A 26241-nucleotide genomic window follows, 5' to 3' on the forward strand; every position below is an offset into this window, starting at 1 on the left:
TAGATGGCTGTGAAAACCCCTGCGTCAGTGATAACTGTAACCTTGAATGGACAGAAAATAATCGACAGTAAAGCTAGAACTGTTTTCGCCCAACCGACAGCTTATGATTGTCGGCGGAGCTGGCATGAACCGTCGCAGGTTTCCAGTACCAGCTCCTGGGGTGTGTATATTTGTTTCGTCGAGTCATGTTCTGAAGCTCATTGTGACTGTTCTGCCGTAATATTGTAGCATATTAGTGTAAACAAAAATGGCATTACTTTCAATAAAGATAAGTAATTTGATCATGACTGGTGTAAAGCCAGTATGAAGTTTAAATACGCATTACAAAAAATCCATGTTTTTAAACGTTCGGGCGGCGAAAACAAGGTTCACTTTGAACAAGATTCCTCATAAACTACAGCAGCAGAAACCCTTTTTTTTAAGCTGGTTCTTGTATATGACTGTGTACGTAGGTGTTAGTTGGAGTGCCTTGGAGAATGATGAGCATATGAGCTTGCGGTGATCATCCTTTTTTGAGGATGAAAGTCGCTTGTTCATTTCAATGCTTGTTATTCTCTCAGGTGCCAGGAGAAAAGGTTCCGTACAACTCTCGCTTACTCTATTACACATGTCGTATGCATTAAGAGCGATTACTTCCCTTTGGTTATTTGATATAAAAACAGATCAACCTATTGCCTTGGTTTTGTGCTAAAATGAAGTTAAAAGTGTCAGAGTTAGAATACCTTAAAACCAAAGGTTTCATCAGTTTAGGGGAAAAAAAATAGTATACAAATTCATTACTGAACTCTTAATGAAAAGAAAAAGAAAACTCCAAAAACACAACTATGGTGTGCATTTAAAGGTGCAGCATACCAAATAAGGCTGTACTTTTCAAAATAAAGGAATTAGGAAGTAAAAACCAAATTGAACATCACACATAATTTTCAGAGAACACACCCGTTCCCACTTTGACCCCTAACATCTCTGAAAAGAGCTGTCCGCTAGACAAAGAAACTATAGGTCAATGGCACAATAAATCATGTTGTTCTGTTGAAAGTTTTCCGTTCGGGTGACTATGTGCTTTTTTTTTTTGTAACAAGGCGGCGAAGAAGACACTTCGCATAAACTATACCGACCGAACGTGAACCTTGAACCCTTATCAGTTCAGTGCCTGTTTCGAAGTATGTTTTTGAGAATCATGTTACATTTAAGTACATGTAGGCTACTTGTATTTGGCAAAAATGTGATGGTTTCAAATTTGAAATCGTCGTTTTTAGTTTTCTCGAACACCGACTCCGTGGACAATACACTTTTAAAGGCACATTCCTTCACGTCAACAGGGGCGGACGAGGGGGGGGGGGGGGTGCACGTGCACCCCCCCTCCAGCAAAAAAAAAAAAAAAAAATTGGAAAGCTGATTCTATGACCATTTATAAGTTCAAATGGCACCAGATGGCACCATTTTGCTTCTTTGAGCCAAAATTGTTTCCGGGGGTGCATGCCCCCGGACCCCCCTAGCAAATTCGGGCGCTTCGCGCCCATCACATTCACTTTCGATTCAAAGTGCACCCCCCCTTACAAAGCAACTGATCCGCCCCTGGTCAAAACAGTCCTGCTCACTATCTCACATCTACATAAGCTTTCACATGGCGGGCCGGATAAGACCACCCCACTACTTAGTCACACAACAAAAATCAACACCCTCGATCAGTGCTTTCTATGCAGAGAGGGAGGAGATTTTTTTAATGAAATAATTTCTTGACCGACGTTTTATTGTGGCAGTTTGCGAAATTAATTAATATAAAATTCCCACTCTTCAGCGGAAGCAGCCAAGCAGTTAGTTTTGGGGATGTATCCAAGTGTAGACGGTTTTATCCCATGGTATTGTAAAAGGCTGGTCAGGTCTGAGACGATCATCTTAACACAGGAAGAACTGTGCCATTAAGAAGCTTGGATTACACGCTGTGGCGGCGATAAGGTAGCGTATATGAAGTGTAAAACGTGACACATTTGAATTGAAAGCTGTGCATAACATATGCATGCACGAGTGGAAAACAGCATTTCCGGATGTAAAGAAAGTAGAAGCGTTGAATTAAATGTTCCGTCTCGCTTCAGTGCCTGAGCGCGGTCGCCCAACAATGCACTCGGCATTTTACTGGTGACACCAACAATTTACCACAAGCTTCAAAGGTATAGCTTTTCTTTTCCAATTTGTAAGTTATTTGAGTATCCGATGCATTTTTAACGTTAAACCACGACATGAAAAGATTAACAGTTCGCGAGATCAAAAAGTGCAGCAGACGAAATGTAGGCCAAGTATGCACGAGTCCCGTCGTGTTATTTTAAAGCTGAGACCGGCTGGGGTTTTTTGGAGGGCATTTGAGCTTGAAAGCTGGAACGTGGTGTTCTGCTGCGTCACTGAAAGGCTATGAAGCCTATCAAAAGAAATATTTTTTAAAAATTATTGTGTGTGCGTCTTTGTTTGTTAGTTGTGTGTGTGTGTGTGTGTGTGTGTGTGTGTGTGTGTGTGTGTGTGTGTGTGTGTTCGAAATGAAGTACATGTAGTTTGTTTTATTTGCCGCTCCCATAAGACAAACACCGACGCCAAACCGAGCTACCTGAAGCCCTTGCTTTCAGTCCTTGCTTAGTTTTAATTTCGATGCTTTTCTTCAGATTTTGTGTATACAGTGATGGAACCCCCTGCCAGACACCGCGAAAAAAACACGCCTGGACAGTTCATAGCCTTTGTTCGCAACAACATAGGTAAATGCTTTGCTTGCGTGCGTGTGTTTAATGTGTGTGTGTGTGTCAGTGTGTGTGTGTGCGTGTTTCTGTGTTTATTTGACCAGGGTTCGATGAAGATGAAATTGAATCGACAATTAATCAGCCATTTGTGACCAGGTTCGACTGACTAAGATCGAAACCTAATCAATGATGATTTTATGTTATGATGTGAGATGTGGTAAGACGTACAGGACTCTCTGGACTATCACTGTGGACACACTCACAAAGACATACAAGTCTTTCAAGTCTCTTCATCACAATAATACAAAGTTGACATGGTTTTGTTGTCAGCTCTACATAACAACAACATGTAATTAACTTCGATTTTGTATTATTGTTGCTGTACAGCCATCGGCTTCGGTCGGTTGGCGGGGCGGGGTAGACTGAGGAGGGAGAGAGACACAGGTCGACCAACGAATGCTATGCCAGCATTTTATTCTGCTGTTGTCACATCTTTTGTCGGCGGAATGGAGAGACTTGAAAGACTTATTGTGATAATCCAGAAAGTCCGGCCCTAACTCAATTCATTATTGATTAGGTTTCGATATTTTTCGAACTTTGTCACACATGGTTGACATCTTAATTTGCCGGTTACACCCTGTCATATTTATACAGCGATTCTTATTAAACGGCTACCTTATAGGTGATGACCTAATGCTGATTTTCCGAGACAGGTCCTTGAACTTGTCCCCGTTACGGTTTTGACCGGTCAGCATTCATTCTCCTTGAAGAGCGATCGAGTGTGTTTAGGCCGACAGATTGACTGTGCCTGTTTCTATTTGTTGCTTTGTCGTTCGTTTCGACTGATGTGGTTGTGTTTGAGTCAGTGGTGCCATTTAGCTTCAAAGTCTTGTTTGTCACGCCTGACTTGTGGTTAGTAAGAATCGAGTACCTTTCGACGAATGATTAAAAAAGAAGAAAATGACCGGAATGATTTTTTGACGAAAGATTAAGCTGAATAATCTACTTTTTAAGCATTCCTGTGCTGCTTGCTTTTCAAAATAGCAACAGAACGCCACCAGCAGTGGTTCCTGCGAGCGATACAGCCCAAGTTTCTGGAGAATGTAGACCCAGTTGTTTCTGGGTTTCTGGACTACTTGTACAGTGAGCATGTCATCAACGACCGTGAAAACAGCTCTTTCTGCGGTAGGGAGTGCACTACCAGGCTCATGAAGGTCAGTTCTGTGCACAGGCACACGTACCATACTGGTGTCGGTGGGTGGTATGGGTCTTATTCTTCTCAGAGTCCTTCTTCTCGTTCGCTCGCGGGTATGGGTGGGAGTGTGGTCTTTCTCGTATCTTTTGTACTAGAAGATAGGATGGGGGGTCAGCTCTGCCCCCCCCCCCCCCCCCTCAACCTTCACAGCGTTATGCGTCGGTTGTTCTCTGCTTCAATGCTTTCTTTTGTGACCAAACTGAATCAGTTGAGTTGCGCTACACTGAACTGAACTGTGTGTTATCGGACCCTTTAACGACAGTAACTACAACAATGATGCAATTTCAAGTGTTTTAATTAAAGAGACAAAGCTCACATGAAGGTCATCTCAGATAAAGTTCAACGTGATTGAAGACCGCTTCTTTGTTAAAAAAAAAAAGAAAAAAAAAGGCGAGCAATGTTTGTTTCTTCCGAGCAAGTTCTTTGATATATTTTAAAGACACATAAAATGCTAGTGTTATTTATGCAATATGTTTGCAGTGTCATTTAGGAATAACCATTTAAACAGCTATATGTGAATACAGTATTGAACTGCAAGGTATACTTCTACAAGACTGAAAGGGTATGAACAAGGTGTGCGATAAAATGTTATATTGAATGGCAATCGAGCAGGCGACATTTTTTTTTAAATAAACACACACACACACACACACACACACACACACACACACACACACACACACACACACACACACACACACACACACTGGGAAACGCACTCACACACACACACACATCCCACTAAATGGACACACACACTCACCTATGAGAAAAAGGGACTGAAAGATTTTAATTACAAGGTTTTCACTAACGTACGACCCAGTTCTGACAAGGTCTACTTTCAGTCTTTATTTGAATTTTTATTTCAGGCGCGAAAGCTTTTTATCATATTGAACAAAGTGTCAGTGGAAGTGTTCCGTGACAAGGTCGTCCCAGAACTGTGCTCCAAGTTCCGACACCTTGTTGACAACGCTAACTTTGACGAGATGAGCATAGCAGGACGTGACTCGGACGATACGCACAACGCACGTGCTCAACGCTGCTTACGTCATATGATTGTCGACAGCCGCATCACGCCTACCGAACTTTCTGACATCCTCTTCCACCGAGGGCTCATGGATCTTTGTGACTACGGGTAAGGCTGTTTGCTACCTTCGCTCTCCGAACAGAGACATAAGCAGTCAACTTATTTATCTCGAACGAGAAATTCACGAATAAACAAATAAAAAATGGCAATGATGTTTATGTTATGATATTTTATGTCCTCGGAAAAGTTGATTTTGTATTATCCGGGCAGTTATCGCATTAGTTTTGAGAACACTGAAGGCGACTTTTGAGACACTGAACTGCGGCAACGAATTTGCAATAAACTCAGTCTTTTACGCCCTCATGCCACTGACGGCAGTTCAATACCTAGTTGTACAGGATCTGCGACAGGCACTAAATTTGCGCCCAGACCCGATTTTAGACCCAAAACCAACACATTTCCCGTGAAAATCACGGACCTCCATATATATATATGAACATTATTACATGCTCGCCTGCTTTGAGGAGAAAACTGAAACAGTATTTCAAGTTCATGAAGCCGGATCAACCACAAAGAAGACGAGTCATCTGAGCGATGAATCTGCTCTTTTCCTGTTCTATAGATTGCGTTTATTTATCTTAGCCGTGCATCTGTTTTCTTACGCTTTTCCGTTGTTCCAGCACTGTATCCGAAGACGACTTGAGAAAGAAGGATCAGGCATGGGTTACAGTCTTGACCACAATGGAAAAGGCAGCCTCGGTGAAAGCAGATGTACTGACGAACACCCTGCGATGTCTTCTGGTGACCTACTGCCTCCCAGTGCCAGACGACCTGAAAAACACGGTTTCACGTGGCCTGCCTTGCGCGTGCACACCAGAGAGACTTACACTTCCAGCGAGCCCAAGTACGCAACAAGAAGAGGTAGAGATGCTTTCTTTTAAGCTTATGTACACCACACGAAGCAGTACAGATTTTGTCTGAAACCCATGTACAACCGAAGAAGATGTACATATACTTTCATGAAAAGGCGATGTACACCAACATAAGAGGTATATATACTTTCTGTAAGCCCATGTACATCACAAGAGGTATATACAATTTCTTGAATCCCATGAACACCACACGAAGAGGTACGGATACTTCTTTGAGAACACATGCACACCACAAGAAGAGGTAATGACTGATGCTTTCGTGAAAGCCCATGTACACCAGAATCAGAGGTAAAGTTACCTGTACAGCAGAAGAGGAAGTGTAGATATTTTCGTTAAATCCCATGTAAACTAGAAGAAGAGGTAGAGTTACTTTCGTTTAAAGTTGCTGAACTTGTCACGTCCAGGACCCTAGGGCTTTCATTCATGCCTCAGGCAGCAGCAGTCCGTTTGAAAAAACTTGATTCATTGACGTTCATGAATACAAGGAGTCAAAAACTGCAAATTGTTTACGAATTCATTTTGGTCATTCTCCGGACAGGAAAGCGTGACCCTCGATCAGGCTCACGTCAGGTCCCGCACGTGAATTACGTCAAAAGCCTACATGGAAGTCTATTAGTTTCAACGAGAGGGAGAATTTTTTTTCTATTTTAGGTATTTACGTCAAGACATTGTGTTTGATTACGTAATAATAATAATAATAATAAATGAGCATTTATATAGCGCAACATCATAACTTTACAATTATGCTCTTTGCGCTTGACACATTTAAAATTAAAACACAGTTATACAAGCATTTACATCTACATTCATAGTCAACAACGCTTAATTAAAAGCATACACCATCAAACATACATTACAAAAGATTCTTCCACTAACTGAGTAATAAAAACATGAATAAAATAGGTAGTAAAAAACAAGGAAATACCAGCTGAATACCCTTAATCAAACAGAACATGTTATCAACAATGCTGAAAACAGTCCTAGATGTTTATATACATTATCACTAAAACAACAAATACACTACATGTAGCTTACTGATGGACTGAGAAAACAAAATCAGGGGTTGTATTTCTTGAAGAGGTGCGTTTTAAGTGCTCGTTTGAATGCTTGGGGTGACTGAGAGTGGCGGATGTGAAAGGGGAGAGAATTCCATTGTGTGGGTGCGCAGAAAGTAAAAGTGCGTTGTCCGTATGTTTTGGTTTTGGTGTGTGGAATGGTAAGGATGCGACAGTCAGAAGAGGCACGGAGTTGTCTTGCTGGAGAATAGACGGTGAGGAGTTCAGAGAAGTAAGCAGGAGACGAGCCAGAAAAGAAGTTAAAGCAGAGGGTGGACAGTTTGTAGTCAATGCGGGCTTGAATAGGTAACCAGTGCAGTGTGTGAAGGAGTGGTGTTGCGTGATCTCGTTTTCGTGGTTTGAGAATGAGGCGTGCTGCCGAGTTTTGGATTTTTTGTAGTTTATGCAGGAGGTACAGAGGACAGCCAGAGAGAATAGAGTTGCAATAGTCAAGTTTAGAAAGAACAAAGGCACAGACAAGAGTGTTAGTTGTTTGAGAGGAGAGTGTGTGGCGAATGGTGCTGATCTTACGAAGCTCAAAATAAGCTGCTCTACAGACTAAAGATATATGTTTGTTAAGGGTCATGGCAGATGAAAGAGTGAATCCAAGGTTTCTAGCTGATGGTGAGAAAAGAATGTCGGTATTGCCTATTTGAACAGAAACAGGTTGGGGAGAGGGAAATGTAGTGTTCTTCTTTTTGCACAGTAAGACTTCAGTCTTATCATCATTCAGCTTGAGTTTGTTATCGACCATCCAAGATTTAACATCAGTGATGCATGTCTGAATGGTCTGGATGGCGGAATGTGTCTCTGCAGGGGGACTGGGTTTATACAGCTGGGTGTCATCAGCAAAAGACTGATTTAAAACAGAATGGTTTTGAATCAGTGTGGAGAGGGGCTTAGTGTACATGATGAAAAGGATGGGACCGAGTACTGAACCTTGAGGAACGCCGAAAGAAAGTGGGGCTGGAGCAGACATCTGGCCATCGACAAGCACAGCCTGAGTCCTGCCAATGAGATAGGACTCAAGCCATGCTAGCGGTGGACCGGATATGCCGTACAGAGTCTGAAGTCTATGGAGAAGCGTGACATGGTCAATCGTGTCGAACGCTGCAGAAAGGTCAAGTAGGGTAAGCACTGACACATCACCACCATCCAGAGCAGACAGAATGTCACTGATTACTTTAAGTAGGGCTGTTTCAGTACAGTGAGAAGGGCGATAAGCGGACTGAGAGTGCGAGATCAAATCATGGGTGTTCAAATATGACAACAGCTGCTTCAAAACTACCTTTTCAAAAACTTTGGACAAGAATGATAAATTAGATACAGGACGATAAGTCTTCAAAATATTGACATCAAGACTAGGTTTTTTGAGAAGTGGTTTGACAAGTGCAGTTTTGAACAATGATGGAAAAACACCAGATAACAGGCTATCATTGACAATTTGAGTGAGAGTTGGCAACAACACATCAAGATTCTCAAAAAGCAGTGGTGTGGGTATGGCATCAAGTGGACAAGTTGTTGGTTTGGACTTCAGAATAATGTAATGTCAGACGTAAGACAATTATAAAATATGTTATGTGGGTCCATTTGTGCATACCGCACAAAGCCTTTAATTATCCCCAGAACGTAGTCACGGGAAATGTTAATTACAGTTTGGCGGGAGATGCAAAGTGACTCACCGCAACAAGTTTCGTTTGCCGGACTGGCAGTACTAACGGTTTGTGAGATAGTTGTTGAAAGCTTTATAACCTAGTCTGCGACCAAAAAGACAAATTATTGCTTTAGCAACTGAATGCTGTGACTCCTGCGGCATTGCCCCTTTAAAGCCCATGTACACTATAAGAAGAGGTATAATATATGTATACCTTCTGTTAACTGATCATGAATGCCTAATTGAACAATCGACTGAGGAAGTGAGTGATTTTTGTGTGCGTTTATATTGGAGTAATTGCTGTGTGTGTGTGTGAGTGAGGGTGTACCTGTGTGTCTGTTTATGTGTACCACGGTGTGTGTGTGTGTGTTTGTGTGTGTGTGTGTGTGTGTCTGTGTGTGTGTGTGTGTTTGGTCAGTGTGTGCCTGTGCGTGTGTTTATGTGTACCACGGTGTTTGTCAGTTAGTGTGTGTGTGGCAGTGTGTGTGTACGTGTGTGTATGTGTGGGTGTGCTTATCGTGTGTGTGCACTTATTGAGTCATGAGCGATTACAGGTATTTATTCACAACGGGTTTCCCCGAATGCTTGTTTTGGCTTGCATCAAGGGGAATAATATACTGTCAGGTGATGTTAAGGGTTATCCATAATCTTTCCCGTATGCCTGGTTTCGCTCGAATCAAGGGCAATAACACACCGTATAGAGTAGGCTAGGGCAAAATCGGTCAAGATTCACTTCCGGGAGCACGCACGGGCAGACGCTTGGTAAGTTTTTTTCCTGTTTTCTCAAAGTAAACCCCGTTTTACACCCTGTGCTGCACCCGAGCGTTTGTAGACAGATGTCAGGAAACGTCTGCTATAATTTTATGATGGCTGATGCTGTATTTGTGGCAAAAACTTGCAATAAAATCGTCAGTCGGGAGCTAAAGTCCGGATGCGGACCAGATTTGGATGGCTACGGTCAAGATTGTTTACTTTTTAGGACCATTTTCGTCTGTTTTCTCGTTATATTTTGCACTCTGGCATATTCACGCATTAAACCCAACGCTCTTCTCACTTTTTGCATCAATAGAAAATCTATGTCCGCTTTAGATCTCCGTACTTGGGCATCAGCATTCACTTTATTCATTGAAGGCTAAAGTCCATCTCATTTCAGCCCAGAACAGCTAAAGGGCTAAAGTCCAGAACAAAAAGATAAAGAAGTCTTTGTGTTTGATTTATGCGTGCTATAAGCCCAGTTTGATTGGTGTGCAATGTATGACATACTCTTGAGAAAACACAGCAATGTTTTTGCATTGTAGGGGATGGGATTCAGCCCTTTCATTTGTCAGCCCGTGTTGCATGGCGGCGTTTCTCCCATCATTGGCGGACACAGAGGAAGGCTGTACTTGTTCTCCAGAGAGAGAATCCATGTGTTTCTGTTGTTCTTTGAGGGTGTGTAAGCCTAACGCGGGGATATAGCTCAGTTGGTAGCGCGCTGGATTTGTATTCAGTTGGCCGCTGTCAGCGTGAGTTCGATCCCAGGTTCGGCGGAAATTTATTTCACAGAGTCAACTTTGTGTGCAGACTCTCTTCGGTGTCCGAACCTCCCCCCGTGTACACTACATTGGGTGTGCACGTTAAAGATCCCACGATTGACAAAAGGGTCTTTCCTGGCAAAATTGCATAGGCATAGATAAAAATGTCCACCAAAATACCCGTGTGACTTGGAATAATAGGCCGTGAAAGGTAAATATGCGCCGAAATGGCTGCAATCTACTGGCCGTATAAAATTTCATCTCACACGGCATCACTGCAGAGCGCCTAGAACTGTACCCACGGAATATGCGCGATATAAGACTCATTGATTGATTGATTGATTGATAACGCTCTGTGGGCCGTGCTGCCGGTCACCTTTGCACTTTTTCTCACTCCAAACCATGCTGGAGACCGTTGTTTTTGAACACACCTTTCACGCTCCGCGGTGACATCAATCTTGTCAAAGTCATCCCCAGACGAGTCAGTGATGCAGACGTAGTTGTCTTGCTGCTCAAACTTCAAGGACTGCCCTGTCCTGTACACAGACCCTTGCATTGCTGCTGATTGTTGGCAGAGCCTGTCATTGATTTCAAGACAGTTGTTGATAGTGTCGTTGATCTGGAAAAGTGAGGACTGAATGCTGCTTATGACATACACATACTTTGAAGTACGCCAGTCTGGCTTTCCAAGTTCTTTGAACTTTTTCAGTCCTTCAGTTTTGAGTACTGCCATCTGCCGCAAGTCTCGTATTCGGCAGCTAACGAGATTTACAGCACGGTGAAGGTCTGAAGGTGATAGGTTGCCGTTTTCCAGTTTCTCTTGCAGCTCGTCCACTGTTTTGGTTTCCGCGTCCAATCGCATTTTGGTCTCTTTCAGTGTAGGCGTCCGCTCGTTGTCGAAGAGATCCTCGTCTCCATGACTGTCGCTCAAACACGAATTGATCTTCTTGGAATCAAATGAAATCTTCACAGTGCTGGTTGTTTGTGAGAGGGTTTCTATACACTGCTGCATAATCCCAGGCTTTTCCTCTCCGACATTCTGTGTTTCCAAGCAGTTGACTGACGGTACAATGAAATTTACCTTTGATTCTGATGACAGGCATCTCCCAGAGTCAGCCGAACCTTCAACAACTTGACCTAGTCCTTTCGGGCCACCCATGAATCGAAGTAGCTTCCCACCAAAAAGCTTGTAAGCTGTTTGCAAAAACGTTTTGGTCTGACTTGCGAATCTCATTCCACATGTTTTCTTTGTAGAATAGAAAGTGGCAACGTCTAGAAAGAGAAGGAGTGCAATGTTGTCAAGTGGTAGTGTGCCGTCAGCAATTATTTCATGTAGGGATATCCAAGCCGACAGAAGACCCTGGTCTTTCAAGCGAGCTGCAGCTTTTAGCCACAACGGTACAAAGTCGTCCTCTTCTTTTTTGGGGGGGCCTTCTTCTTTTTTGGGGGGGCCTTCGGGACTCGCTGCGCATGCTTCATATTTGAAACTTTTGCTAATTAGCAAATGTTTCCCTGTTTTTTCATCAATGGTCAATTGACGAAATTTGGGCTGTTTATCTGAATGATTTGACTCCAGGTGTTCTTTGACGACTCTGATTGAGTCAAATTTGCCCTCGCAGTAGTAGCATCTGATGTCCATCAGCTGGAACAAGGAACAACACATTCTTAAAATAGTTATACCCATGCTATAGTGAAAGCAATGTTTTGGCATTTCAACATCAAGCCAAGAGTTCAAAGGGTGAAATTCAAACTGAAGACCCCCATCAGCACATTGAGGTATACAGAAATGCGCTTTATAAATGCTATTAATTCTTCTTCTTTTTCTTCTTCTTCTTCTTCTTCTTCTTCTTATTATTATTATGATTATAGTAGTAGTAGTAGTAGTAGTAGTAGTAGTAGTAGTATTACTACAATGCAAAGACATTGCTGTGTTTTCTCAAGAGTATGTCATACATTGCACATCAATCAAACTGGGCTTATAGCATGCATAAATCAAACACAAAGACGTCTTTCTCTTTTTGTTCTGGACTTTAGCCCTTTAGCTGTTCTGGGCTGAAATGAGATGGACTTTAGCCTTCAATACATAGTGCAATGAATAAAGTGAATGCTGATGCCCAAGTACGGAGATCTAAAGCAGACATAGATTTTCTATTGATGCAAAAAGCGAGAAGAGTGTTGGGTTTAATGCGTGAATATGCCAGAGTGCAAAATATAACGAGAAAACAGACGAAAATGGTCCTAAAAAGTAAACAATCTTGACCGTAGCCATCCAAATCTGGTCCGCATCCGGACTTTAGCTCCCGACTGACGGTTTCATTGCAAGTTTTTGCCACAAATACAGCATCAGCCATCATAAAATTATAGCAGACGTTACCTGACATCTGTCTACAAACGCTCGGGTGCAGCACAGGGTGTAAAACGGGGTTTACTTTGAGAAAACAGGAAAAAACTTACCAAGCGTCTGCCCGTGCGTGCTCCCGGAAGTGAATCTTGACCGATTTTGCCCTAGCCTACTCTATACGGTGTGAATAACCTCTACTCGAGTTATATCGAGGCTGTCCTCACTGTTTTGCAGGTCGAGATGTGGCTTGACAAATCAGCAGACGAAGCCGGTCTTCACGTTCAGTACCATAAAGATATACACAACACCTGGTCTACTCAGCGTAATCTGGTCGGTGAAGAGAACTATAAATTCAGATCATCAGACCCAAGCGGGAAGAAGCGGAGAGTGAGGCACGCCGGTGATGTCTTCACGTACGGTGACGAGGAACTTGCACTGCAGGAAAACAGACGATTCGGCTTTGAGGCAGGACAGGAACGTTCTCCCGACACGACGACTGTTTCTGGAACTCCAACGGTCGAAATGAAGCCGCTGTTACGTAGACAAAGCAGCAGCAACCGAGTCCAAGACGATACTCCGAAGCGTCGGTTCCCCTGCCACCGCGATACGATCCAATTTATAGTTGTATTGCTTCTACTGTTGTATTGCGCTGTCTTAATGACTGTGCACGTGTTTGTTGGTGTTGCTTTGTGATGAGATATGTGAACGAATCTTCAAGGAGTATAGTGGGACCCCCGGGCCTTATTAGACCCCCTCCTCCTCCAACCCCGATGTCAGATTCACTCTGACATTTTCTGTTCGTAACCTCGGCACATTTACTCCATACATAAGGCGATAAGGGCCAAGTTATATCTGCGCAGAGTCAGCAGCACAGACGACGCACTGCAAATTATTGATGCCGCGATAGGGATTATGACGAGGACTTGGCCTGTTTTCTTTTCATGCAGCGTGTAGCGGGCTGTAATAATCTGCAGTGCTTTGTCAGTGCTGCTGACTCTGCGCAGGTATAACTTGGCCCGAAGCTCCACGAGGACCGACACAAAAGCTGGTCTGTCGACAACCAATTTAACATTTTTGGGGGGTGGTCATCATTCTGTTTGCACAAAAGTAACTGCAAAATCAACGTTTTGTGATGATTAATAGCTATGTCAAATTCTGACATTATTCAAAAACATTATGTGCGTAGTTTGTTTCAAGACCTTGTTTTAACATGATAACGTTCAATTGTATGTGATAGGGTGGAGTGGAAGGGGGAAGATAGGCCAGGAAGCATAACCGAATGAGACGCCAAGATAGAGGTTGCGATAACGTGACTTTTAATTAACGTACACCAGAAAGCAGACACCAGAAAGCAGTGTAGTTCCTTCCTCAATATACAGCCGCACACAACTCGTCGGAACTTGAATTACGATCCCGGTCGAAAGTCACTTCGCTTATAAAAAACCCAGCTTTAAAACGTTTGTTCAACTGAACACACACACACAAAGTCTCTCTAAACAATCCTCGACTAATCACTCCTTCGCCAAAATAGTTATAATGGCCAAAACTACACTCAGTACTTGCATTGATTATTTCAGAAACACAAACATCGTTCAACTACAACTAAAACATCACAATCCAAGATACGCACACTGACACGTCTTCACACTTCGAAATCACACCGGGTACTCTTCTAGCCCACACTATTATTCTGACTCACGCGCGCACCCGTTCAAACAATCAACCAATAAGAAACCAGCCTCCATACACACCTACAATTAGCTACAACACACAATAATCCTAGCGGGAGACACAACTTGGGTCAGGGGAAGATAATAGACAGGGAGTAAAAGAGAGGGACAACAGTACATGAAATCGCCACACGGCTACATGTACATACGATGTAGAGCCTTTGTGCTGTGGTGGTATTAACATAGTAAGCGATTTTGTTCAATAAATATTTGTCCTGACAGGGATATCACTCTACAGACAAAAGTCACGTTTTCAACTTATCAACTAAGCTTTTGGCAGACATGTGCATCTGTGTTTGCTAAATTAATTAAAGCATTATCAGATCTGCACATCACCCCACAGTTAAAAACAACAACAACTGCAAAACATTATTGATTGGAGAAAAAAATATATATCTAAGAATGCTCCATTTCAATGGAAAGTATGCTAGAAATTTGTTTCAAATTTCAGGCAAATCGCACAGGAACTTTAAAAAGGTCTTGACAATGGTAACATTAACATACCAAAACGTGAACACAGAGAAAAACGCCCGAAAACAAGACACACATGTACACACATAAAAAAAAAAGACAAATGCAACCGTGTTAAATGTCTTATTCGACAAAGTGATCTCACAAAGACCCCCCGCGGGTTAGGGGGAAGAATTTACCCGATGCTCCCCAGCATGTCGTAAGAGGCGACTAACGGATTTTGTTTCTCCTTTTACCCTTGTTAAGTGTTTCTTGTATAGAATATAGTCAATGTTTGTAAAGATTTTGGTCAAGCAGTATGTAAGAAATGTTAAGTTTGTACTGGAAACTTGCATTCTCCCAGTAAGGACATTGCAAGCCCCTGGAGCAATTTTTTGATTAGTGCTTTTGTGAACAAGAAACAATTAACAAGTGGCTCTATCCCATACCCCCCCCCCCCCCTTTCCCTGTCGCGATATAACCTTGAACGGTTGAAAACGACGTTAAACACCAAATAAAGTAAAGAATACATCTCACAAAGTGAACAAAAAACGACATAATTATGTGTCCCAAACAAAAATACGCAACAACAAAAAGAAGTGAAACATCGAAAAAATAGCATACAACCTGCCCTTAAACGGAAAATCATAAAACAGTTTTTAAAGGCACAGTAAGCCTCCCGTAAACCATCACAGATACTGTCAGGCTTTTACACACAGTACAAACACCCTTTCATTTAAATACTCACCGCTTGAGAACATCCTAGGTGCCCTCCGTAAAGAGCGAGCAATTTTTAAAGAATTTATTTTTGCGTGGTTTACTCTTACCCCATCGTGAACCCGTGTGATCCAGTTTCCCTTTTTCACAATGTAGTCGTCAGTTTGTAATTTGAATGCGACTCGCTGTAAGCTTATCTGCAATAGCACGTTATTATGTACCTCTGAGTCTAAACGAAACAAACGGCTGTGATTCACAAGAACTCTAGCGATGGCTTTTGACTGTTCAGAGGAACTGGCGATAGGCATAAACCGTCGTCTGCTACGAGAACCACGACCTTGTGTGACTCTGCTTCCGGGCTTTTCTTCTTTCAAACTTTCAAAACTTCGAATTGTACTGATCTTGTCTTGGGGAAAAAAGAATTCTTTTATGATTTAAGAATGTTTGTGTAACAAGCTGTCAATTTATTATTTACATTTTAAAAGTTAGGTCTAGCGCCAAAACGCACCACTGTCCGATTTTGTTATCAGACAATCCGCAAAATTAATTCTTTGAAAATTGCTCGCTCTTTACGTAGGGCACCTAGGATGTTCCCGTTCGGTGAGCGTTCAAATGGAAGGGTGTTTGTACTGTGTGTAAAAGCCTGAGAGTATCTGTGATGGTTTGCGGGAGGCGTACTGTGCCTTTAATGTATGTACTCTTCACTGTCACGGTTTAGTGACATGGATTGAACACTCTGTCGGGTGCCTATCTCCAATTGTGATGGAAAGCGCCTGTGCTTGAGTGGGGGTGACGGTATGAAACCGCTGACAGAGCATAGGGCAGCACGGAGATTTCGTTTTGCAGGGGTTCCACGTGGTTGATTTCTGCTGTCAGGGCAAACCTGACGGTGACTGAACCGGCTGGATACGGGACACGTGGAGTCACGTGATGTGTTCAATGTGGTTTGAGAGAGACATGAAACGAGGCACTTAACCACACCGGTGACACTATGACGGTTCCCCTACGCTTTGTGTTCGGTGCCCTGACCCTTTGTGTTCGGTTCCCACTCGGTTCCCACACGCCAAAATTCGTGGACAAGATCGAGGTACTGTCACCCAAAACATCCATTTATGGTAGTATTACGCAATGTTGCTCTCTGAGAATGGTCTTGTTAGATCTGTGAGTGTTTACACTACATGCCTAGGTGCTGTTGGATTGAAGGTTTTTGATATTTTAGCCGTTATTAGGTAGAATGCCTTCCACTTTACTGCAAAACTGCATAATTCGTAGCATCGGCAAGAAATATCCTACCAAAAAATGCCTGCTTGGAACTGTCGTTGGTCCAGCAAAAAGTTCAACATGTCTGTAGCAGACAGCCCAAGTTTCAAGATTGTAGGGCCATCCAAACAGCCGTAATAATAAAAACAACAAAAGTAGTCAGTGAAATTGGCTGTGTTCGGTCCCCCCACACTTTTGTGACGTAGGCGTGACGGTTCCCATAATTCATTGTGTCGGTCCCCACTTTCTGTGTCGGACCCCACTTTCGACCTAATTTCTCTGTGACGGACCCCACAACCAGCCTATTTTGTGTCGGTCCCCACACCTTCTTGGATTTATGACTTGCCGGTTACTTGTATCATTGTATTCATTGAATCTAATTGTCTCGGAGTTATTTTTCAGCAAAAACCGGCAAGGCAGCACCTTTTGTGATACCAAGTAAGTCAGATGACATCAGTATGTGTGTGTGTGTGTGTGTGTGTGTGTGTGTGTGTGTGTGAGAGAGAGAGAGAGAGAGAGAGAGAGAGAGAGAGAGAGAGAGAGAGAGAGAGAGAGACTAACTTTATTAGTTCATGCCACAAATAATATATAACATTATTTATCTCTGGGACGGTTCCCAGTATACCAGCAAATTATGTGTTGATCCAGCGGCGCGACGAAAATCAAGCACATAGAAAATGACCAGGAGTGTTTCCACACGCGCGACGCGTTAGCGGCGCGACAAGCGGCAAGCGACGCGATTTTTTTGAAAGGGTCCTGGAGCAATTTTTTCGCGTTGTCGCGCGGCAACGCGGGAGTTTACAGATTTTACCGCATGTTTAAAACGCAAGTACGGAAACACGTCACGCGTTTGCGCGCGTTTTCTTTTGTCGCTGCCGCTGTCGCGGGTACGGAAACAGAACTTACCGCGAGTACGACACTACCGCGAGTACGACACTACCGCGAGTATAACACTACCGCGTGTCACACTACCGCGAGTATAACATTACCGCGTGTCATTTTATGACTTCCATGGCTGAAGGCAAAGGTTGAAATGTTTCCTTGAAATATAAAACAAAAAGGCCTGGTCTGTTCTCTGAACACTAATTCAATGTTTGTCATGCTAACCAAGAACTCAAAACGATCAGAACACACTATCAGAATACATATAGAATGGGTTGCTTCCAATCAAAGTTAGAACACAAACTCACAAGAAGTAAGTTTGCATGCGTTCTCTCTACGGTTATGGTACTCGCGGTTGTGGTACGCGCGGTAGTGTGACACGCGGTAGTGTCGTACTCGCGGTAGCGTCGTACTCGCGGTAGTGTGACACGCGGTAGTGTTACACGCGGTAGTGTCGTACTCGCCGTAGTGTGACACGCGGTAGTGACGCTCGCGGTAGTGTCGCATAACCGGAGTGATCTGGAAAGGTGTCAATCTCACTCTCTCTCTCTCTCTCTCTCTCTCTCTCTCTCTCTCTCTCTCTCTCTCTCTCTCTCTCACACACACACACACACACACACACACACACACACACACACACACACACACACATACTGATGTCATCTGACTTACTTGGTATCACAAAAGGTGCTGCCTTGCCGGTTTTTGCTAAAAAATAACTCCGAGACAATTAGATTCAATGAATACAATGATACAACTGAGTAACCGGCAAGTCATAAATCCAAGAAGGTGTGGGGACCGACACAAATTAGGCTGGTTGTGGGGTCCGTCACAGAGAAATTAGGTCGAAAGTGGGGTCCGACACAGAAAGTGGGGACCGACACAATGAATTATGGGAACCGTCACGCCTACGTCACAAAAGTGTGGGGGGACCGAACACAGCCAATTTCACTGACTACTTTTGTTGTTTTTATTATAACGGCTGTTTGGATGGCCCTGCAATCTTGAAATTTGGGCTGTCTGCTACAGACATGTTGAACTTTTTGCTGGACCAACGACAGTTCCAAGCAGGCATTTTTTGGTAAGATATTTCTTGCCGATGCTACGAATTATGCAGTTTTGCAGTAAAGTGGAAGGCATTCTACCTAATAACGGCTAAAATATCAAAAACCTTCAATCCAACAGCACCTAGGCATGTAGTGTAAACACTCACAGATCTAACAAGACCATTCTCAGAGAGCAACATTGCGTAATACTACCATAAATGGATGTTTTGGGTGACAGTACCTCGATCTTGTCCGCGAATTTTGGCGTGTGGGAACCGAACACAAAGGGTCAGGGCACCGAACACAAAGCGTAGGGGAACCGTCATAGTGTCACCGGTGTGTTAACATTTGGCGGCCAGAGAGAAGGGCAGGTTTCTTGTTTCCAGAAGTTTGTTGGTTTACAACACGTTGGTGAGACATCATTTCATGACAACGTGCCGTTCTGCATGTACATTGGGGCTTTTGGGAACGTCAAGAAGGGACCACTTTTCGCCGTCTACATGTTATTTGACGACAAGGTTGTCAGGTGTGACTCTTGGCTGAGCGGGGGAATTTTCAGTCCAACGCATAAAGTAATTCAGCGCAAGAGGGGTATGGCAAGAAATTCGTCGACGGGCGGAAGTTATACCAAAGGAAGCGGATTCGCTTAAAGGAGAGCTACCTACATAGGCTGTTGAGCCTTTTTCCTACTCATCGGTACCTACCGATTGGAGCTGTATGCTGTAACCTGGTGTCGCGGAGCTGTATGCTGTAACCTGGTGTCGCGGTGCTGTATGCTGTTGCTGCTGCTGGGATAACCGGTGAGGCCGTCACCGTCTGCAGGGGTCTTCCGGTAGGCAGTGACGTCTCCTACACGACACCCGTTGTCTTCAGCAGCTGACTGAGGCGCCTGATTTCCCCACGATTCCCTGCTTCGTTCCACGCCAGCCGGCACTCCAATCAACGAAGCAGTAGTGGGGAAGGACTATTTACGGGTCGCCCATTCCGTAACGAAAAGCTAAGTGCACCATGCCATTGCGCCTTTAACCACCAAGTCAGTCATTATTTATGATTTCATTTGAGTGGTGACAACGTGGGGTGTGTGACAGCTGCATTAACCAGCGCTTTTAGGCAGACCAGTTATATTTCCTGTCTATACACGGGATCAGCGTGTTATTATCATTTTCTAAACTTTGACTGGCATTTTTTGTCAGTGACCTATTTTTACGTTTTGAACGTAAAAACATCTTTTGGAGTGAAGTCTCGAGGGAGGTGGCGAGATAGTATATAAACAGGCGTCTGAAACTTATACTTTGGTTGAATCTATCTATTTGTATGACTGCGAGAGTGGATCGTGGTGTGGTTAGTTAGTTAGCAGTAACTAACCGTTCATAATCACCTTTTGTGATCTGTGAAACGTGACAAATGGCACACACACACACACACACACACACGGCACACACTGGCAATGCGGTTGTAATCGGCTTCTCTGATTTGTCTACATGGTGTTCATATCGTTTTTACCAGAAAATACTAAATACCTCTAAATGCAGTTCTCTCCAAAAAGAGTCTGTACGAGCGTATGTGCGTGCGTGTGTGTGTGTGTGTCAAACCGAGCGTGAGCCACGTCTGAAAGTCCCACCTTGACGTCAAATGGTCGTGGCCCACAGTCGACCAGCTTGATTGTGTAAGCGGACGTGTGTCACAGTGCAGCCTGGACCAGGAAAGGTTACTCAGTAATGTTCAAGAAAAGGTATATACTTGCAAGACAACCGAACCAGTGACTGCTTTGTTACGTTTTCTTGTTGCCAGATAATTATACTCTGTTCGTTCCGGGTCCCTGACTCCCAAGCAAGCATCCCATCTCAAGCAAGCATCATTACGTAATTTATTACCCTGACGGCCAAATCTGTTCAGGAAGTTATACGCTAAAGAAGGAATGGGGGTGATATGATGTGTGTGTGTGTGTGTGTGTGTTTACCTCTTCTTCTTCTTCTTCTTCTGCGTTCGTGGGCTGAAACTCCCACGTACACTCGTGTTTTTGCACGAGTGGAATTTTACGTGTATGACCGTTTTTACCCCGCCATTTAGGCAGCCATACGCCGTTTTCGGAGGAAGCATGCTGGGTATATTTGTGTTTCTATAACCCACCGAACTCTGACATGGATTACAGGATCTTTTCCGTGCGCACTTGGTCTTGTGCTTGCGTGTACACACGAAGGGGGATAAGCCACTAGCAGGTCTGCACATAAGTTGACCTGGGAGATCGGACAAATCTCCACACTTAACCCACCAGGCGGCCGCGGCCGTTTACCTCTGATCCTGGAAGCAATGGGCAGTTCAAATATTCAATGGAGAAATTTCCCTCGTTGAAGATCTGCGAGAAAATCACAGCAGAGTGGTTGGACGGTGCTTCGCCATGGGAAGCTGGATCGTGCCTCTTCATTCCGTGGAATGATTCGTTCTGAATCTGGTGTGTATTTCTTTCAGACGCGTCCAGGTCGAGTTGCTTCTTTGGGGAGATTGCCTGACTGATGCGTTCTAAGCCTGCCAAAGTTTTCAACAGATCGACTCGCCCTCTCTCCCACCAAATCCACCCGCCCCAATTCGGTTCGCGCAAGCTATACGGGTCGGGGGGGATATTCTTTGTAAGTCCAGAAAGTGTTTCGGGGAGCGTTTGGCAACACCCATGAGTTGAGAAGAGTGTCATCACCGACATGCAGGTAGCCTTCCACGCCTCCGAGTTGCATCTGGGCCACGGCTGCGACGCATCCCTACATGAGAAACCAGTTGTCGCTTTGCCCTTCCACCATACTGATGTGCTTTGGCAAACTCTCTGTCCAGTTCTTCCCCTCCGGCACAAGTTTGTCCACATCAGTCAAGCAGTAGAAGACGTGTTTGAAGAAAGGGCGGTGTATAGCTTCCAGGTAGGGAAGATTCTTCCAGAAGTATTCGTCTTCGTTGAACTGCACAACTAGCGCAATGTCGTGGATCGGAGGTGATTTCCACTGCTCTGCAGAGAACCAGTCCCGCTCTGTAGTAACTGTACTACTAACTGCTCTGTTGCACTGTGTTTTAACTGGCTGGATAAGCTGTTTCCTTAATAATATTGAAGTTCTTGTTGAGGACCTTCCGACTCGAGGCTTGTCCGCACACTTCAAGTCCCAGGACTACTTTGCATTTGCTTGCTCTTCCAACTCCTCGCCAAGGAGAACTCACATGCGAAGGCTCAACAAAGCTAACTTTCTCAATAATTGAGAGTCCAGGATTTCACGAGGGCGTTTTCTTGATGACTGATATAACGCATGTCGAGAAGATGATCCGTGATGTTCTTGAAACAGGCAAAGAACGTGTAATGCACTTCACAGCTCTAAGAGTCCAGCACCCAAGCAAGCGCTCTAGTGTCCAGACCATCAGCAGTGTCAGAGTACGTAATTTGGTGACGGACAATCGCTTCTGATGAACTAGGCAGCTGGTAGAATCCCGAAAAGGCGCCGGTCAAGTTCACGAAAGAGTCTCTGCGACAGAAGTTGACGAAGCAGCTCGGACAGCGAAGTTCAGTCGACATACAGGGTATCAGCAGACCCCAAAAGGATTCTTTACGGTACAAGCTGCAAGCAGGCATTACTGGGGTAAAACTCTTCTGCCCTACAAACACTGGGGGTGCGGACGGATCAAACGTGCTACCTGGATGTTCTCTACCCAGGCGCATTGTCGGCTCTATGGGGCCTCTAGAACTCCAACCAACAAGGAGGTCCAGAGAAGTGTTGATTAGGCCATGTTTCACCAGAACGTTGTCGAAATCCCTGACATAATACAGCCTGGAGTTACGATCAATCTCTTTCGCGTTTCTCTTCCCGTTCCCGCAGTGGGGCACTGCGGTTATGAAATTAAAGGCCCCTCCTGTTTTTGGAACCGCAGGAGCTTTCTAGTTTGCTGTTAGGTAGATTTTTGGTTCCTCTTTCCTGTCATGCTCTCTTTTTCTTCATGAATTCTTTTCTTTTTTCTGCCTTCTTGCTCATTCACCTGTATTTTTTCCAAAAATCTCTTCTCTTGCCGCTTGTCTCGCGATTCATGTATAGTTTAATCTGTTAGTGTTCTGATGTAAGTCCAGCAGTAGATAGGTTAAGCCTATTTTAACATACTGGAAACTGGTAATCTTCCAGTAGGTATTAATTTAGTTTTACTAAAGCCTGCTGGGACACAAGTAATGGGTTAGTGCATTTGTAAACAGGAATCGCTTGACAAGTGGCCCCCTTCATCCCCCCCTTCCTCGTCCTGATATGGCTCTGCGTAGTCAGCTGGACGTTAAGCAACAAATAAACAAACAAACAAACAAACAAACAATTCTCTTCCCGTCGAGAGCTTGAGGAACCGCGTCCCATGCACCGAAGTAAGAGTAAGGGTTGAAGAGGTGTGTTTCGTTGTACATCAACCCGTGCTCTCTGTCTGACGAAACCCCCCGCGGGTTAGGGGGAAGAATTTACCCGATGCTCCCCAGCATGTCGTAAGAGGCGACTAACGAATTCTGTTTCTCCTTTTACCCTTGTTAAGTGTTTCTTGTATAGAATATAGTCAATTTTTTGTAAAGATTTTAGTCAAGCAGTATGTAAGAAATGTTAAGTCCTTTGTACTGGAAACTTGCATTCTCCCAGTAAGGTAATATATTGTACTACGTTGCAAGCCCCTGGAGCAAATGTTTGATTTGTGCTTTTGTGAACAAGAAACAATTGACAAGTGGCTCTATCCCATCTTTCCCCGTCGCGATATAACCCCGGGGGCTTCGTGGTTGAAAACGACGTTAAACACCAAATAAAGAAAGAAAGATGTCTGACGAAAACTGCACCACTTTAACCGAGTCCGGTAAAGACACGGAGCAGTCAGGATCCAGAATGAAAGCAGCTCCGCGAGAAACGGCCTAAAGGTAGGCTAAATTCTTCTGCAGAATACGTCGTGTTTCCTTTTCTACGTCAGACCCAAGGATAGGTTGAAAGACTGTGCACTCAGCTGTCTTTTTATATTTAGTGAAGTTTTGACTAAATATTTTAACATCGAGGGGGAATCGAAACGAGGGTCGTGGTGTATGTGTGTGTGTGTGTGTGTGCGTGCGTGCGTGCGTGCGTGTAGAGCGATTCAGACCAAACTACTGGGCCGATCTTTATGAAATTTTACATGAGAGTTCCTGGGATTGATATCCCCGAACGTTTTTTTCATTTTTTCGATAAATGTCTTTGATGACGTCATATCCGGCTTTTCGTGAAAGTTGAGGCGGCACTGTCACGCTCTCATTTTTCAACCAAATTGGTTGAAATTTTGGTCAAGTAGTCTTCGACGAAGCCCGGACTTCGGTATTGCATTTCAGCGTGATGGCTTAAAAATTAATTAATGACTTTGGTCATTAAAAATCTGAAAATTGTAAAAAAAAATAAAAAATTATAAAACGATCCAAATTTACGTTTATCTTATTCTCCATTATTTTCTGATTCCAAAAACATATAAATATGTTATATTTGAATTAAAAACAAGCTCTGAAAATTAAAAATATAAAAATTATTATCAAAATTAAATTGTCCAAATCAATTTAAAAACACTGTCATCTTATTCCTTGTCGGTTCCTGATTCCAAAAACATATAGATATGATATGTTTGGATTAAAAACACGCTCAGAAAGTTAAAACGAAGAGAGGTATTGAAAAGCGTGCTACCCTTCTCAGCGCAACTACTAAACCGCTCTAACTTCTTGTCAATTTCACTGCCTGAACGGTGGACTGACGATGCTATGAGTATACGGTCTTGCTGAAAAATTGCATTGCGTTCAGTTTCATTCTGTGACTAGTTCGACAGCTACTTGACTAGATATTGTATTTTCGCCTTACGCGACTTGTTTCAGTCTCCGAGAATCGAGTCACTATCTGTAATCAACAATATTTTCCAGACTGGTGGCGCCCGTTGAAGGCTTTGCTTGCAGTCACTTCTACTAGCTGAGTCCAGTACGATCCACTTGTCGTGTGAATGTGTTTGGAAATGTTCAACATGGTGCCGATAAAGGGAGGTAAGATCTAGGAGATTTGTTGCGTCCCATCTAGTCAGCGGCGCTTTTCCGGAAATGACCTGCGCTTTGTTGGAATTCCAACTATGGCCGCCATTGTTGGAATTCCAACTTCGCGCTACGCGATTCTGGAAATGAACCGCGCGCAGAGTGAGAATTTTGCTCTTTCTTAGAATGCGATTATTAAATGATAATTGATGGACTACAATGATCAGCGTATGTTTAAAATATCAATAGTTGGTTGTAATAAAACAGATGCATTAGGCAAAATCATACCAACTGCTATTTTTCTTACTTACGAACCTTGACTTCTGTCGGGCCGGCTGAGATCTTTTTGACGTCGTTCTGAACAAACGATCGAGCGCTTCAGTTTGCCATTTTAACTGGTGCTAGTGAAGTTTACCCTTACAATTTAAGTAACGTTGACAACACTCATGCGTAACTTAATTGTTGCTTGATTGTCTTCTTCTTCAATGTACTGTGTTAAAGTTGAAACAGTATAGTTGGTTTGGGTATGTGTGTGGCTATATTTATGCATCCCCCCCCTCCACACACACCCGCACACACACACCCCAAGCACACCATCATCATCATGCCAAACATCTATAAGTAGGAGTCAAGGGACCAGTTAACATTTAGTTTGGGTCAGTTTGCACAAAAATGTAACTTACTGAGTGGAAATTGTATTTGCACTTAATTCTTTTCTTTTATCTAAAAGTAAGTATGTTATATTATTGTAAAGTAAAATCCATTAACAAACTCGCTTGATAATTTCTGTGTATTCCGTAAACTTTTGCGTTCTTTATATTTTATTGTCAATACAAAAGCCACCAACAGCATTCAGTATCAAATTCATTATGATATGCCGCCTGCATTTAACAGGTTTATTGTTAACATTATTGACTGTTAACTCATTGTGACCGGCCATTCTTGTGTCATTGGGAACACCCAGTGTCACAGAAATTGAAGATGCATGTATGTATATGTCCCAAGTGTGTTCTATGAGAAAAAGATTATATTCAACAGCTATATATATGGGCAGAAGCGCAGAACAATTTTTTATTACTTGCTTGAGAATGTGTAAATACTGAGAACAAAATGACATATTTTTGTGTTCAACACTTTTTAAGTAATGGTTGTGAACAACTTGTCCTGGTGGCACAAGATCAACAGGAGGTACCATAATTTTCATACAGAGGGTGTAAGAATTTGAAAGGATTAAAGTCAGTTAATGCAAAAATTAGCACTAAATGTGTGCATATGTGAAAAACCTGGTAATATGGTATATTTGAATACATCTCCAGTTTCAATGTACACAGTGTCTGCCTATCCCAATCATTATGATGCTAAGCAAGGTGTGTGTGTTTTTTTATTTTTTTGGGGGGTACAAGGGATGCTCTTATATTTCTTTGGAACAACTGTGCTATATTATATGTGCTACATTTTGTGTGCTTGATTGCATCATATAAGTTGAGTATGACTTTTCTTTGAATGCCTTTTGGTCTTTGATAAACAAAGGGAAGGAAGCACTAGCTGCCAATGCATACATTTCATGATTTGTTTAATTAAATTCACACACCACACAAGAGAGGTAGCTTTCTCAGAAGGAGAGAAGGTAACTTTTTTC

The 26241-nt window shown here is 43.2% G+C and overlaps 1 protein-coding gene across 2 annotated transcripts; it reads left to right on the top strand.

Moving 5' to 3' along the window:
- Positions 1–66: 66 nt before the first annotated feature.
- On the top strand, positions 67–16481 carry LOC138965871 (uncharacterized). Of its 2 annotated transcripts, none has more exons than XM_070337975.1 (6): positions 67–160; positions 2652–2741; positions 3768–3937; positions 4848–5113; positions 5686–5926; positions 12736–16481. In XM_070337975.1, exons 2-6 carry the CDS (start codon positions 2669–2671, stop codon positions 13192–13194), a joined length of 1209 nt encoding a protein of 402 aa, XP_070194076.1. In that variant the 5' UTR covers positions 67–160; positions 2652–2668; the 3' UTR covers positions 13195–16481. The 2 variants fall into 2 exon arrangements, with proteins under 2 accessions (XP_070194076.1, XP_070194069.1); XM_070337968.1 differs by lacking the exon at positions 67–160 and adding an exon at positions 1791–2168.
- The last annotated feature ends 9760 nt before the right edge of the window (positions 16482–26241 follow it).

Source organism: Littorina saxatilis, linkage group LG1 (genome assembly GCF_037325665.1).
Source record: "Littorina saxatilis isolate snail1 linkage group LG1, US_GU_Lsax_2.0, whole genome shotgun sequence".
Classification (NCBI taxonomy): domain Eukaryota; kingdom Metazoa; phylum Mollusca; class Gastropoda; order Littorinimorpha; family Littorinidae; genus Littorina; species Littorina saxatilis.

What these genes read in the sequence shown, in the direction of transcription:
- LOC138965871 (XM_070337975.1), top strand. Translation starts at nt 2,669, where the DNA reads ATGGAACCCCCTGCCAGACACCGCGAAAAAAACACGCCTGGACAGTTC. An exon ending in GCACTACCAGGCTCATGAAG is followed by an intron (nt 3,938 to 4,847) that starts GTCAGTTCTGTG and finishes TTTTTATTTCAG; the next exon opens with GCGCGAAAGCTTTTTATCAT. An exon ending in CAAGTACGCAACAAGAAGAG is followed by an intron (nt 5,927 to 12,735) that starts GTAGAGATGCTT and finishes ACTGTTTTGCAG; the next exon opens with GTCGAGATGTGGCTTGACAA.